Source organism: Notamacropus eugenii, chromosome 4 (genome assembly GCF_028372415.1).
Source record: "Notamacropus eugenii isolate mMacEug1 chromosome 4, mMacEug1.pri_v2, whole genome shotgun sequence".
Classification (NCBI taxonomy): domain Eukaryota; kingdom Metazoa; phylum Chordata; class Mammalia; order Diprotodontia; family Macropodidae; genus Notamacropus; species Notamacropus eugenii.
The window spans coordinates 391,770,452-391,787,379 of NC_092875.1; the positions used below are offsets into that span (position 1 = coordinate 391,770,452).

Genomic DNA, 16,928 nt, shown 5'->3' on the forward strand with positions numbered 1-16,928 from the left:
CTTCCACTCTCTAGATATGTTCTTCATTCTTATAGCAGTCGAATATTAGAACTGGCCTAAATCTTAGAGATCAACTATTTCACGCACTTCCTTTTACAGATGGGCAAACTTTGACCCAGTGATGTCAACTGACATGGTATTTTGGGGATCAAGATTTATCTTTATTTAAATAAAAATAAAGCAAAAAAATTATCAGAGCGTAATGCCAATTTAAACTGTACTAAAATTTTAAATTATAGTTTTAAGTATGCAATATCAACACAACACCAAGCTTTTGTGTTAGCAAAAGGAATCATATACAACAATTTTTCCAAAGCCAGATCTGATTAGCAGTCATTGCACTTCAAAATGAGTACATTTTGGAAACCTCTGCTATTCGTGCCTGGGACTCACTGCCAGAGAAAGGAGTTAAGAATACAGACAGAAGAAGAAGGGAAAGGAGGGAGAGGAGGAGAGGGGAGGATTGGGAAGCAAGGGGAGGGGAGAGGGACAGGAAAAGAGAGCGTGTGAGGGAGAGGCAGAGAGAAAGACAGAAAGATATAGAGACAGACACAAAGACAGAGACAGAAAGACACAGAGACTGAGAGAATGACAGAGACAAAGAGATAGAGAGACACAAAGAGAGACTGACATGGAGAGATATAGATACAAGGAGAAATAGAGAAAGTATGGTTTATTGGTTAGAGGGTGCCTTGAAGTCACAGAGTTATGGGTTTAAGTCTTGCATTTGATATATGATGGTTGTATGACCCTGGACAAACCATTTATGCTCTGTGTTCAAGGTAACTAAGGACTATAAATTGCAGGGAAGGTGTTAACTTGCATAGGTAGAGGGAATTTTCGTACTTGGGAGTTACTTATCAGAATGATGTAACAGCCCTAGTTTCTAACATTGACAGTTCAAAACTGTCCACAAAGAAAGTATCCATTAATGTAAATTGACTTTTGATGCCAAAATGTGCTCAGACTTCAATGATGATTGATTAGTTGAAAGAGATTTTAAAAATATGGTTTTTTTCTTTAAACAATAAGGGATATGTTGGTGCAAGCCTTTGTTATGTTATTATATCTGTGTATTATATTATGTGTATAGTTATCTATGTACTATGTAATATTTTATCTTGTAATGCATATTTATTTCATGCAAATTATTCAGATAATGCTAGATACCATGGGGGAGAGTGAGTATAGAACACAATCTTGGCTTTAAGGGGCAACCAATTTAGTTGTAGGGACACATGATAGACATGAAAGAAGTTATATCATGGTGAAGAATTACATAATAAGCCAAGACAAACATATGAACAACTTCACAACATAGTGTATAGCAAACTGAGAGGTGGATTTTACTGAAAACAATGTAGTAAGAGTTTAGTGGGATTATAATTATGATCAATTTCTTCTTTACATCAATTCATTTATGAGATTTCAAAAACATCTGACATTCCTCACAGTCACAGAACAAGCTTCTATCAGATTGCTTTTGTCCAGGTGTACAGGAGCATGAAGTACAGAGAAGAAAACAATCCATTTGTGGTATTCAAAGTGGTGAAGAAGACAAAGGAAAAGACGATAGTATTGAAAATGTCATGACTGATTTTTCAAATGTTTATGCTTCAGGTAGGAATTAAAGGATCATATACCTTTCCTCTTTGTCAATGTTTTTTGTCACATAAAATAATTTCATTGTTTTGATATGTACTGCTTAGAGAAAAGAATATATTTCATATAAATCACAGGGTGCTCCATCCATTCCTTACGAAGGGGAGGGTGAACTATGGGTACAGCACATTGCATTATACTGTCAAATTCAACTGCCGTATTGTTTTTTCTCTTTTCTTTGTCTTTTTCCTTTCTCATTTTTTTCTTTTTCTTTCTCTCTTTGCTTCTTCCTTCTTTCCTTACTTTCTCCCTTCTTCCTACTTCCTTTCTTCCTTCCATCTTGCTTTTCTTTTCTTTTCTTTTCTTTTCATAGGAGATGTCTCCCTGAGTAGGGAAGGAAGCATTGATATATCTGGAAATTGAAAAAAATCTAAAAACACAAGTTATACATAAAGATTTTTTAATTTAAAAATCACGCTTTGCAAATTATTTTAAAAGCAAAACCAGCACAACTGTCTTGAAAAGTGGATAGAGTAGATGATAAGATAATCTGTTTCCATATTCATCCCTTCACATCTTGATTATGAAGAGTGCATAAGGCATTACTCACATTTAATTACTAAATAAGCCTCTATTAAGTATCTTCTGTGACAGGCACTTGGATGAGTCAGCTGTTCCAATTGCATAGAGCAGACAGAACACAATGGATGGGTGTTTAAATGTTGGTCTCAGACTAGTTCTAGAATTCTTCTGTTACAGTGTGTTGATAATGCATTAGTGAATGTAACAGTACAGAATTTGTCTGAACTTTTGGTCTCCACTTGGCAGTTGATATGCCACATTATCCTAAATAATATTTACTAGTACAATTGCAAGGAATCCCTGATAAAATTTCATGGCAACTATTGTTTATCTAAGTCTAATATAAAATCTTGATATTTCTTTGAGTTTTTTTTTTCTAGATTTATTACCATCTAAACATGGAGGTGAATTCACAGAACATTTTCTGCTAGAGGTGGTCGACATTCTCCTCTGTTATATCAGAAAAATGTTTGATGAAGAAATTAAAATACTGGACTTCCATCACCCTCACCAACTTCTTGAAGGTTTGGATGGGTTCAACTTAGCAGTGTCTGACCAACCTGAACCACTGGAACAACTACTTGTTGACTGCAGAGATACATTAAAATATGGAGTTAAAACAGGTGATATACAAAACAGGAAGGTACATTTTCATACTGGGAAGTTGTTGTGTTTGTTCTTTGTTCTCTAAGAGGACCATGACATCAAGATGATGATATGACTTGCAGGTGACCATGATTTAAGTGAAGGAGGGCTATGCAAAGTCACCAGCCTCACTTTCTCCTCCAGAGCCATCTGGGTCCAGTGACCAGATATTCATTAGGATGACTGGAGATGGCACAGGATACAATGTGAAGCCCTGGCCATTTTAGGCTAAGGTCTTATTAAATTCCCATTTTTGAGTGAGATACACCCATTCAATAAACAGGCTTCTATAAGTAGTTGCTGAAGGGATGGCCACTTTAAAAATAATCAAACTGGGAGGGGTAGACCCTCAGAGTTCCTGGGTAAAAGAGAAACAGTTACTATTTAATACTTTTTGAGAGTAGAGTATGCCTAAAATGTCATACTATCACTGTTAAGTTTATTACCAAATGTACATTTTCAGGAAATTTGAATATGTATTTCTGTGTACAAATGTGTGTATGTATATCAGCGTTTGCATATATGTATGCCCATTTGTATGTAATCTCACACGACATTGAAAGAATATTACTTGGTTATTTTGATGGAGCTATGGTTTCATCAATATATTTATTAACTCCACTATATCTACTTATTCTATTATACAATTTTCTAACCTGTACTTTTGTTTGTCATAATTATGACTTGTCTGATCCTTTATAATTATTATTCATAATTTTCCACAAATTTTTACAGTGAATCTACCAAATATTCCGAGTTTTTAAAATATATATTAATAGTTTACAAAATAAGTGAAGTTCATGAGCTGTGTATTTTTTTAAATACCCCAAATATCTCTGCTTTCATCAGTTTGAGATACTTCCAGCATGGAGACTCCCTTCTTAAATACTTATTGCAATCTCTCTATGACTTATTAGCTAAATTTTATTGAGTTGAATGAGAAGCACAGAAGTTATATAACACAAACAGCTAATCAAAGTCAGAAATCAGACTTCTATTCAACTTGATTTTTAAGAATATTAATTTTAAAAATATTTTAAAATGCAAAGCTAAATTATACACAAGTACCTTAGTTAATAATGGCGCCATAGTGAAATGTTCTCATTAGATGAATTCATATATTAATATAATGGGACTCCATGAAGAAAAGAGCTCTCCTAAATATTTTCTCCACCCTGTCAATTGTACAATGTTGTAGATAAAAATCTGCTTTTTTTTCAGTGAGATATCACTTTTCCCCCCAAAAAATCAATTACTAAGTTTTTATTTTCTCTCCTCTCCTTCCTGCCTCCTACCCTCCTATCCTCCTTGTAAATATAAAACACTTATAACATATGCAAAAACCTTTCTGATATACAACATAGGCATAATCAAACAAAACAAATTCCCTTGTTCCCACATTTAAAAATGTATTTAATTTTGTGTCTTGAGTTCATCATCTCCCTCTTAGAAAGTGAATAGCCCTCTTTGATTTAATCTGCTGATTTAATTTGAATTGTTTTCTCAAGTTTTTCATTGAATTTATTTACCCTACTCCTTACCACTTTTCCCCCTCTTAGTTGTATTTAATTAAAAATTCCCCTACCTCTAATTTTATTTTGGTAGCTTTTTCTCCACCTTCACAAGAAGGATTTCTTTTCATTTCTCTCTTCATTAATTTTCTTCTTCTTTCCTTCTTTTCATCTTCTATTTGTCAGTCAATTTTAAATATGTATTCTTTGATAAATAGTCTGGATATTTTATTTATTATGGACCCTGGTAATTTATATGGATCCTTTCTCAGAATAATGTGTTTTAATGCATAAAGTAAAATGCATAGAATTACAAAGAAGTCAATTATTTTGAACTGTACTTAAAATACTTTAAAAACTTCAGAAAACAAAAAATAATTCATTAGTGAAGAAAAAGTATAAGAACCTCTCATCTGAAATGACTTTCTAACCTTTTTCTCGATGTCTTTGCTCTGGCTATACCTCAATAACTGGAGTCCCTTCCTTTTCACCTCCACCTCTTGGTTTCTCAAGTTTCGTTCTTGAATGAAGATCAAATCTCAACTTCTAGAGGAGGAATTTCCCATATTTTTAGCTGCTGTGTCTTTGTCTCTCAGAATACCTTTCATCAGCTCTCTCTATATTTTATATGTGTCTAATTGTAACATAGGTTCATTAGAATGAAAAATCCTTAAATTTAGGGACTTTGTATTTCTAGCACTTAGCCTAGTGTATAGTGAGCATTTAATAAATTCTTTGGGTTTACTGACCAAGTTTTTATGCCTTGCCTCCTGATAACATGTGTGACACCTCTGTTCTGTTGTTTCTTTCTAGGACATCCTCGCTTTTTTAATCAGCTCTCCAGTGGGCTTGATATGATTGGATTGGCTGCTGAGTGGTTGACAGCTACTGCAAATACTAACATGTAAGTGGGTTTTCTCTACCTTCAGATGCCTTATTAATGAACTCATCAAACAAACATTTCTTTTGAAGCAGTATTTTCCTATGCTCAAAGTAGCTCCAAATCCTGAGAATCTCATCTCTTGGTGTCATTGGGAATATCATGAATCACAGTTGAGAAACTTGAGACATTGAAGCTCATTAAACAGGACTCACTCCTTTTTTTATTGTAGTACCAGATCTACCATATAGCCTGGAAATTCTCACCATGTACTACATTGATGTCCTAATCTACCTTCTCCAGTCTGTACAATCCATCCTGACAACTGAGATATTCATGTGAAGTCACTAAGCTAATCACTCACCAGATTTTCAAGGGTCAGGACTTCTTGAACAAAAAGTATATTTCCAGAATTGTTTAACTTGAACTTCAGTACCCAAATAACCCCAATGCAAGTTAGTAAGTCAATTTATCCCCTATCATCTGACAATACATATTATAGTGTCTAAAGGGCAGGTAGTTAGTGTATGCTTGTCAAACGAATAAAGAATTGCTGAGTGAGTAAATGAACAAATGAATGTATGAACATAAAGTTCCTCCTCCTTCCTTCCTCCCTCCATTCTCCTTTTTCTTTCCTTCTTTCTCTCCCTTTCTTCCTTTCTCCCTTCCCTCCTCTTTGCAATATATTGCTTTAATCATCTGGTCAGCATTTTATTTATACTGTGTAATCAAATTCCAAAGCTCCCAGGACAAGGAGAAAATATTGCAGGAAGCCATAAAGAAACAATTCAAATATCGTGGAGCCACAGTCAGAAAAACGCAACATGCAGCAAGTTCCACATTAAAGGACCAGAGGTATTGAAATATGGTATTTCAGAAGGCAAAGTATCTAGCAATACAATAAAGAATGAAGTATTTAAAATAACATCCACACTCTTTAGAGAAATTGTTCTAAGGTGTTCTTTGTTTTTACACTTCCTAGTTTAGGTATCAACACCATATTTGCATCATAAAAGGAATTTGGTACAACTCCTTCTTTGACTATTATTCTAAACAGCTTATATCAATAATGAAATGAATTATTCTTCTACAGAACATTTTGATAGCTCCTAATAATTGCTTTAATTTCCTTTTCCTTGGTAGTAAATTTATTGTTTTTCTTTTTGAGACTGATAATTTAGTTTTCTTGTTTTTAATCACATTAACCAAATGGTTTATTTTATTGTTTTCTTCTGATAAAACAACTTCATAGATTTTTTATTTATTGGTTCAATGGTTTTCTTACTTTGAATTCTATTCATCTCTCTGTTGATTTTTCAGGATTTTCAATTTCATATTTAATTGAGGATTTTGGCTTAGTTCTTTTTTATAGTTTTCTTTTTCAATTGCATGCCCGATTCATTGGTTTGCTTTCATTATTTCATTGATTTAAACAATTGGAAATATAAATTTTCCCTAAGCACTGCTTTGACAGAATCACATAAACTTTTGTATGTTGTCTAATTGTTGACATTCTCTTTAATGAAATTATTAGTTGTTTTTATGATTTGTTCTTTGACCCACTAATTTTTTGAGTTAGATTATTTAGTTTTCAATTACTTTTTGTCCATGTCTCTGTGGTTCTTCATAAAATATAAATTTTATTGTATTATGATTTGAAAATTATGCATTTAATATTTGTACTTTTCTGTATTTGTTTTTGAGGTTTTTAATACCCTAATACTTGGTCAATTTTTGTAAAGGTATCTTCTACAGTTAAGGAAAAGCCATACTCTTTTCTATTCCCATTCTTTTTTCTCCAGAGGTCTATCATATCTAACTTGAAAAATTCTATGCATTTGTTTAACTTCTTGGTTGTTTAATTTTTCTTATGTTTTCTGCTTCTGCGAGGGGAAAGTTGAAATCCTCTGGTAATATAGTTTTACTGTTTATTTCCTCTCATGTCTCATTTAACTTTTCCTTTATGAATTTGGATGCTATATTTGGATGCTATGCTATTGTTGCATTGGTACTGATATTACTTAATTGTCTGGGCAGCTAGGTGATGCAGTGGATAGAACACCAGTGCAAGAGTCAAAAGGACCTGAGTTCAAATCTCATCTCAGACACTTGACACTCACTAGCTGTGTGACCTTGGGCAAGTCACTTAGCCCCAATTGCTTCATCCTGGGTCATGTCAAGTCATCCTGATGAAAGTCTTGTCACTGGATTCAGATGGCTCTGGAGAAGAAGTGAGGCTGGTGACCTGCACAAGCCTCCCTCACTTGAAACAAAGTCAAGTGCAAGTCATGTCATTATTTCTGATGCCATGGTCTTCTTCCACAACAAAGGACAAACACACACTCACTTAATTGTCTGTGGTACATTTGAGTATGATATAGCTTTCTATCTCTTTTAATTAGATCTATTTTTCCTTTTGTTTTGTCTGCAAAACTGATTGCAATCCCTTGTTTATTTTTTATTTATTTATTTTTTTTACTTCAACTGAAGCCATTCCAACCACTTATTTTACTCTGTGTGTGTATCTCTCTGTTTCAAGTTTGTATCTTGTAAATAACATTTTGTCAGATTCTGGTCTTTAATCCATTTTGCTTATTAGCTTCCACTTTATAATGTTCATACCAGTCATATCCACAGTAATGATTACTGTGTAATTCTCTCCATCACATTTTTCTCCCCATTTATCCTTTTCTATCTCTCTTTTTACCTGACCCTCCTCAAAAGTATTTTGCTTCTGACCACTGCATCTCTTAATCCTCCCTGCCTTCCATCAGGCACACCTTTCTCTTATCCTCTCTTCCTTCTTACTTTCCTGTAGAGTAAGATTGAGTTCAATATTCTTCTGTGCATATATGTGTGTGTGTGTCTGTATGTGTGTGTATGTGCATGTTCTTTACTCTTTGAATCAATTTTGATCAGATTAAAGTTCAAATGTTGCCAGTCACTCTCCCATTTTCAACACAACTCTTAAAGAGTTTTTTTGGTATCTCTTTTATGTTAGGTAATTTCCCCCATTCTTGCCCTTTTCCCTTACTCTCAGTGCATCCCTCTTTCTCAGCTCTTAATTTTATTTTTTTAAACCATCTCATCATAGTCAACTCATACCCATGCCTTCTGTCTATGTAGATTTCTTTTAACTTCCCTACTAATTAGAAAGTTTGTACAGCTTACTAGTATCCTTTTCCCATAGAAGAATATAGCAGGCTAAGCATATTTAATCCCTTATGATTTCTCTTTCCTGGTTAACTTTCTGTTTCTCTTGGGTCTTGTATTTGAAAGTCAAGATTTCTATTTAGCTCAAGCCTTTTCATCAGAAATATTTGGAAGTCCATTTTTTTCAATTTTTTCCCTGAAGAATTATACTCAGTTTTGGTGAGCACATTATTCTGGTTGTATTCTAATCTCCTTTATGTCCCAAAATATCATATTCCAAACCCTCTCATTTTTCAGTGTAAAAGCTACTAAAATTTGTGATTGTGGCTACACAATTTTTGAAATGTTTTTTTCTCTGGCTATTTGAAGTATTTTCCCTTTGACCTGGGAGTCCTGGAATTTGGCCATAATATTCATGGGCGTTTTTATTTTGGAATCTCTTATAGGAGATCAGTGGATTTTTCAATGTCAAATTTGCCCTCCAGTTTTACAATATCATGACACTTTTCCTTCATAATTTCTTGAAATATCATGTGTAGTTTTTTTTCATTATGGCCTTCAATTAGTCCAATAATTTCTATTTATTTATTATTTATGAAATAAAGCAAGCATTTCCATAACAGTAAAATTAAAAGGTGATTGCATATGAAACTGCAAATATGCTATGCATAACTTGCTATTCCTTTCAAATACACAACAAAATTGTCATGCAAATTTCTTCCAAAATCTTCCCACTCCCAGAGAGGGCTACCATTAGATGCAAATAGATATCTCTGTCTGTCTCTGTCTCTCTCATATATATAGACATTTCTGTAGACATCTATATGTAGATATCTATAAGTAAAATTATTCTCTACATACTTTTTTATCAATTTTTTTCTATGAATACTGATAACATCTTTCTTCATATGTCCTTTATGGTTAATTTTGACATTAAAACAATAATTCATATGATTAGTAAGTATTAAATAACTATTTAAAATAAAAATTCTTACTAATCTCTCTTAAATCTATTTTCCAAGTCAATTGTATTTTTAATGAGATATTTTCCTATTTTTTTCATTCTTTTGATTTTGTTTAAATGTTTTGCAGTGTCTAATAGTTTTATTAGAATTTATTTGCCAATCTTATTTTTGAGAAATTATTTTCTTCATTGAAGAAATTAATTTTTGTATCCCTTTTTTCCCAATTGACCAATTCTCCTTTTCAAGGAATTCTTTTCTTCAGTGGATTTTTGTATTTCTTTTAGTATTTGGTCCATTCTAGTTTTTAAGGTATTATTTTCTTCAGTAATTTTTGTTCCTCTTTTTACTGAAACTCGCTATAATTTTGTCACATCACCATTATTTTTTCCCAGTTTTTTCCTCCACCTTTCTTTTGATTTAAAAAATCCTTTTTGAGCTCTTTCAGGAATATTTTAGGGGAATTGTGTCTAATTAACATTTTTTTAAGGCTTAGGATGTGGCTGTTTTGATTATTTTATCTTTTTCCAAGTTCATGTCTTGATCTTACATATCATCACAGCAACTTTATTTGTCCCAATTTGTTGTTGTTCTTGTTGTTGTTGTTCTTTGTTTATTTTCCCAGTATTTCTCTTCACTTTTAATTTTATATTAAAGTGGAGCTCTGCTTGCATGGTGGACAGGGTACTGTCCTGAGTTTCAGGTTTTTCATAGTGTTGTTTTCATAGCTACTTATGGAGTTCTGCAAGTTTTCAATTACTTATAGGTGGTATGATCGTAGGTGATATATTATCATTGTTCTTCTTGCCTGTATTCTGACTTGTGATCAACCACAAAAATTATTCTCCACCTTAGAACTGTGACCAAGACCGCTAGTCCCATGGGGCTCCAAATGGTAGTACACTAGTGCTCCTTTTTCTTTGAATTGACAAGGTGACCCATGCTGCATTGCACCATAGGCCTGACCATCATCCCAATGAGACAGGTCATTCTTGCTGGTATAATTTGCCTTAATCTGGAAAATTTTGCCCTAATTTTTTGGCCCTGCCACTCCAAAATTTGATTTGAGGTGTTATTTTAAAGTTGTTTGGAGGGGAATTTTGGAGAGTTCAGTGAATTTTTGCTTTTGTTCCACCATCTAGGCTCTAGTTCTTTTCAACTGCTTCTAAGTGAAGAAAGGAACATTTAGGATTAGAGGATATTAGAGGCCACTAAGATCATTCTCTAGAGATTCCTTCTTTTTCTTAAAGTTGTGTCTATGAAGACTAGAATAAGATTTCCTGTTATTTTATATTGGGGAAATTTTCAGTTAGGTGGTCATCCTTCTGCAACAGCCTGTTATGGCTAACAGTTATCTTCCATAGGTCAAATTCAAAAAGAACTTAAGTCAAAAACTTATCTATCTGTTTCCACTGCCAAGGACTTTATCTGGTACTTGATCTTTACATAATTATGTAAAGGTCATTTACTTCTATAGTTTGAGATTTGTGTTTATTTTTTGTTGTTATTGTTCAGTCATTTTAGAGGCCCTTTGGGTTTTGGGGTTTTTTTTGGCAAAGATAATGGAATGGTTTGCTGTTTCCTTCTCCAGCTCATTTTACAGATGAAGAAACTATGACAAACATGCTTATATGACTTGCCCAGGGTCACATAATGATTAAATGTCTTAGGAGAGATTTGAATTTAGGAAAATGGGTCTTCCTTAGTTCAGGCCCAGAGCACTCTATCCATTGTACCACCTAGCTTTCTGCTTTAGTGTGGGTTACAATATGCAAAATATCTGCTTCCTTATAAGCTAATGTAATGTGAAGAAGAAGTTTATAAACTGCAGTTAGTGTGGTTGATAAAATTTGTACTTGGAGTTAGGAATATTGAGTTCAATTCCTGCCTCAGTATTTACTGGTTTTGAACATGTTACTAATATTCAGCCTAAGTGTTCTCCTCATTTATAAAGTGGGGATAATAATATCATCTAGTTCTCTGACTTATTCTGAGGACTAAATAAGACTATGTTTTTAAAGTACTGAATTCATATTCACTGTGAATTTCTTTTCCTATATCTCTTGGTCAAAACAAAATTTTTGATAATCAGAAAATTGATCTTCTGACTCATGGGCTCTGCTGCCAAGTTCTTTTGAAGCAAATCAGAATTTTCAAGACAGTTCCTTTGGCAATTAGGAAATGGGAGAAGATGAGTTAGACAAAAGTGAAAGTAATATGCTCTGTAAGATGTCAGGAATACATAGGTACCAATAAAAAGAAATATCTCACAGAAATGAATTTTAAAAATCAATCTGAAACAAGTAAGCTGGACATTCATTCACAATTTGTTTTCACATAGAAAAAAAGAATTTTCTTTTTCTTTTGAATATTATTAACACTTTGGAAAGCTTATTTTTTTAATGTGACATTCCATAAGAAGTTAGCTAATAATAAGTAGGACTAAAACTATCATAAATTCAAAGATTATGATTAAAAATCAACTAGATTCATGATTACTGCTTATTTTGTCACTCTTGAAGGCCAGTGCAGTACTGTGAAAATGACAGCTTACTTAGTATCAGGAGACTTGGTTTTGAATTTTCTTTCTTCTCCTTGCTGTGTGACAGTAGACAATTCACAAAAACTGTTTACATCTTTATTTCTTTATCCATAAAAGGGAATGCTGATAATGCCTATAGAACTTATCTCACATAGCTGCCATGAGCTTCAAATGGGGTAATGTATTTAAAATGCTTTGTAAAACTTAAAGTACCATGTAAACAAGGCATTGTTTATGACTATCAATGACTACTTAATCATTGCTAATTTTATTATTTCTTCTATGATTATTTTAAATTCCCTTTGAAGACAGTAGGAAGCATTTTAAGATTAAGGCATAAGAAATTTGAAAGGGCTAATTATGTAATTATGATCATAAATCTGGTTTTTGAAGCATGCTCAGTAGTTTACAGAATTACTGTTCTTAAAACCAGCAATTTTGTTTACACATATAGTGGGGGAAAAAAAAAGACAGATTATTGGATGATGCAGTTGTGACTAATAGATTTAAAGAAACTTCAAAACCTTTTAAATATAGGAAAGATATCACATGATATTATTATTATTATTATTATTATTATTATTATTATTATTCACCTATCAAATCATACATTGTATAATCCTGCAGAGTCAATGTAGGAGATAGCGTGGCATAGTGTAAATGATATTGGACTTGCAGTCAGGAAGCCATGCTTTCAAGTCCTATCTCAGGCATCTGTTAAATGTCTAATCCTGGACAAGTCACTTCTTCTCTTTCAAGCTCAAATTCCTCACATGTAAATGTGTTTGAAAAAAGGACCAACTTTACACATTGTTGTGAGTACTGATTAATATAATTTATGTAAAATACCTTATAAATGTTTAAGTTCTATGTAAATACTATGCCAAAAATAAGCACAGATGTGCTTACGTTATGTGTGTGTAGATTTTAATACTATCAGCAATTTTATTATCTGTAGGTTTACATACGAAATATCACCTGTTTTTATTGTCATGGAAATGATCCTCCTTAAGAAAATGCATGAAATAATTGGCTGGGGAGAAACAGCAGCTGATGCAATATTTTCTCCTGGTACGCAGAATTTTTAAGGGCCAGATTAAATTATCTAATTAAATCATATAATGGGGTATAAAATAAAATTACTTGATTTTATGTTTTAAGAGTGAAATTTAAGCATGGTTTTCTTTTAATTTTTTGGTGCTTGTCAAATTTCAATTTATTTTACTTGGATGTTTTCTCTCCCTACTTTTCTCTCTTTTCTTTACACTGGATAAAGAGAAAATATATAATTAGTTGTACTGATTACAAGACAGTAATTGATTTTTGCTGATTTTTCTCTTCTTAATTAAAAATTAAATCATCTCCAAAAGAATGACTCTCAAGGAGTAGGAAAAGGAAAAGATACAAGTGAAATTTTGGTCAATGTAAAACCATAAGATATCAGAAAAAATCTCTTTTAAAAAGAATAAGGTGAATGCTTAGCTGTTCTAAATAAATCCAAGCCTCTAGATTTGGATGATTACATTCCTCAGTAACAACAATTCTAAATCTATGATCCTGCTTAGAATCCTATGAACTTTGGTAGATGAGATTTTTGACTCTCTCTTGATCATCTCAGATGTTGTGGTGAATAGCTGTTAAAAAGGAGATGAGAAAAATATGACTTGATTTTCAAAAACAAAAGAAAACAAAACAAATATATAAAACAGATTTTGAAAATTATCACCCAGTAAATTTTTCATTAATCTCCTGAAACATTCTCGAATTGATTATTATACAATAGTTTATGTGTACTTAAGGAAGTAATAACCAATAGGAAGCAGTATGGTTTCAACTTGTTATACAGATTATCTTATTGTCCTGTTTTTATTAGAATTTCTAGACATGTAGGCCTGACACTATTAGAGACACAGAATAATTTAATTTCAGAAACATCATGGGTTAGACATTTGACTAAAACTCATGAATTCCAGATTAGGTGCATTTTCTATTTTTTTTCAATTTCTTTCTTTATTTTTGGTTTTCAACATTCATTTCCACAAGATTTTGAATTTCAAATTTTCTCCCCATCTCTCCCTTCCCCCACCCCAAAACACCATGCATTCTGATTACCCCTTCCCTCAATCTAACCTCCCTTCTATCACGTACCTCCCTTCCCTTATCCCCATCTTGTCTCTTTTCTTGTAGGGCAAGATAGATTTTCATACCCCATTACCTGTATTTCTTATTTTCCAGTTGTATGCAAAAGCAATTCTCAACTTTCCTTACTAAGATTTTGTATTCTAACTTCTCTCCCTTCCTACTTCCCCACCCACCCCCACTGAGAAGGCAAGTAATTCAATATAGGCTATATAAATGTAATTATGAAGATCTGTAGCTCAATTCCCCCAGGGTCTTTAGGCCAGAGCTCCAACAATGGCAACTGCAGCTGCCTGAGGCCAGGGCTAGACCTCTGCATTCCCTTCTCACCCAGATGACAGAGCTTTCTCACTGACCTCTGAAGCTATCTTTGATGTTTATTAGTTGAGGAATCTGGGACATGCAGCTGCTGCTGGTGGCACCTTGAAGTCTGCTCCAGTAAAGTCCTTGTTGGGGTGCAGCCAAGGCTAGGCCAAGCTCTTCTCCACACCCTGTGTGATAGACCTTTCCTGCCTACCTTCCAAGTTGCTTTGGGCTGGAAGTCTCTTTCACTCTTGTTTTGTGGCTTCTGCTGCTCTAGAATTTGTTTACAGTCACTTTTTACAGGTATTTTATGGACTGTGGGAGTCGAGTTTCTCGAGGTGCATCTTTCTACTCTGCAGTCTTCAAGACCCTCATGACTTTTCTATTTTATCTTTACTCTTTGGCATCAGGACTTCACTTGACATGCTTATGTTTTGTATCATTATCTGTAAAATGACAGTGTACTCGACATTTCAGGATTTTGCAAAGTATGTCAAGATATTTTCAAGTATGTATATAGGGTCAGTGATAGGTTCAGGTCAAGTGTTCTATGGAGGGGATTCCTATTCAGGTATTGGACAGAAGAAAAGGACTCAGACCTTCTCCAATAAATTAAATGATTCTATGAAAGTAGATAGCATTAAAATAATTTTTACATTTTCCCCCTCAGGGATTTACTTGTATTTTATCAGAGAACTTCAAAATTAAGTAACTTATGGTATTAAACTTTTCTTTTAAAACTTCTATGATAATATTTTCATAATGATATCAGTGACAATAGATGGCTTTAATTTCATTTTGTGGATTTCTCAATTCAACATAATTTTCTTTATCCATTCTGATTTAATGGAAATTGAATTATTAGTACCCCCTTTCTCCTTTTATCTTAGGTGGGAGCATATCGAATCTATATGGCATATTGCTAGCTCATTACAAAATTAATTACAAATTACAAATTAAAGCCAAAGGCATGGCTGTACTCCGACAGATTGTATTATTTGTATCTGAACATGTAAGTAAAGTTTTAAATGAATAAACGGTCCTAAAATGTATAACTTAAAAATGACAATAAACATTGATAAGACCCTGAAATGATAGGAGTGCTACTCCATGTAGCAAACAGAAGCACATTTTTCTGAGGCAAGGTCTATGGGTCTATATAATAAAGTGCTTTGTGTATGGGAATGTTGTTATAGTGATTTGGGACTGGGAAGATAGCCAATATAAATAATTCAGTATAAAAAATATCCTTTTTAACATGTTAGCAAAAAGATGCAAATGGAAAGAAAGACATAGCATTCACTTTATCTAAAAAAAGAGGCTTGCAGCATGTTTAATGCGAGCTCCTTCTGTCTCTTTTTTTAATTAAATAAACAATTGTGAGACCAATAATAGTGGAAGTGTCTCAGATTCTGGGGTAGGGACAAAGACATTAGTTAGAAAGAAAAATTTTCATTGAAAAGCTACTTGTGAAAAGATAGTTTATCACAAAAATTCTGTTGCAGTTTTTCAAAAAACTATGACCTTTAAGATATTGTGTGTGGATGTGTTTTCACACAGATGATATGATATGATACGACATGACATGATGTGATGTGATGTGATATGACCTGATTAACTTTGTTGTGGTTCAGTTCTTTCATTCATGTCTGACTCTTTGTGACCCCATTTTGGGTTTTCTTTGCAAAGATACTGCTATTTTAATTAATTAATTTAATTTTTTAATTTATAAGTTTACGATTTCCTGCTCCAGCCCATTTTACAGATGAAGAAATTGAGTTAAACAGTATGAAGTGATTTTCCCAGTGTCACACATCTAGTAAGTGTCTGAGGCCAAATTTAAACACACAAAGAACTCTTCCTTCCTAAGTTCAGGCCTAGAACTTTATCTGCTGCACCACATAGCTTCTTAACATGATTAATATAAAACAGTACAGATTTAAAATAACCACTGAAACATGTTTTAGTCTTAAGTTCCTGAGTGAGTACATTATTTTCACTTTCTACTTTTGATTTTTTTTCTTTTATTCTTTTTTTTAAATAAGTAAAATCTCCTAATTGGCCTGGTTTTCATGTACTTCTCTACTGTCACATCATTTACTACCAAATGCCCTACTACTGCTAACTTTCAAGCTCAACTTAAACAAATTATGTTTCCTTTGGGAGACCCAATTTGTGAAATGGGTAGTGTTTCCTAAGGCTAGAGAGCTCAAACTAATGGGTTACAGTTTGTTAATTTAAATGGGCATTATATCATTACACTTTAATTGACACATGTTGTATGTAACTGTTCTATTTCATTTATTTTCCCCAAATGGTTAATATTCTATGTTATCCTTCCATCTAGATACAATTTTAATATCAAAGGTGTAATGTAAAAATGTTAAATCAGAATTCTATTACTCTGATTGACTAATATATCCCTTGTTATTTAACTACTCTACAGGAACAATTTTTATTTTTTTCTCTCTAGTATGAGAATATGAGGGTTCTCATATGAGAATAAAAGTATGAGAATAAAAAGGTTCTCCAAAATTTGGGAAATGTTATTTTGGTATAATAAAGCCTATACTGGCAATTACAATGAAATTTAGACTACTAAATTTTCA

The 16,928-nt window shown here is 33.0% G+C and overlaps 1 protein-coding gene across 1 annotated transcript in view; it reads left to right on the plus strand.

The window, feature by feature from the left end:
- Positions 1-16,928, plus strand: part of LOC140502642 (glutamate decarboxylase 1-like) — an 84,102-nt gene that overhangs the window by 30,022 nt on the left and 37,152 nt on the right. Inside the window, 5 exon segments of the mRNA XM_072606640.1 lie at positions 1,455-1,620; positions 2,565-2,807; positions 5,154-5,244; positions 12,836-12,948; positions 15,210-15,331. Coding sequence (XP_072462741.1) covers positions 1,455-1,620; positions 2,565-2,807; positions 5,154-5,244; positions 12,836-12,948; positions 15,210-15,331 — 735 coding nt within the window.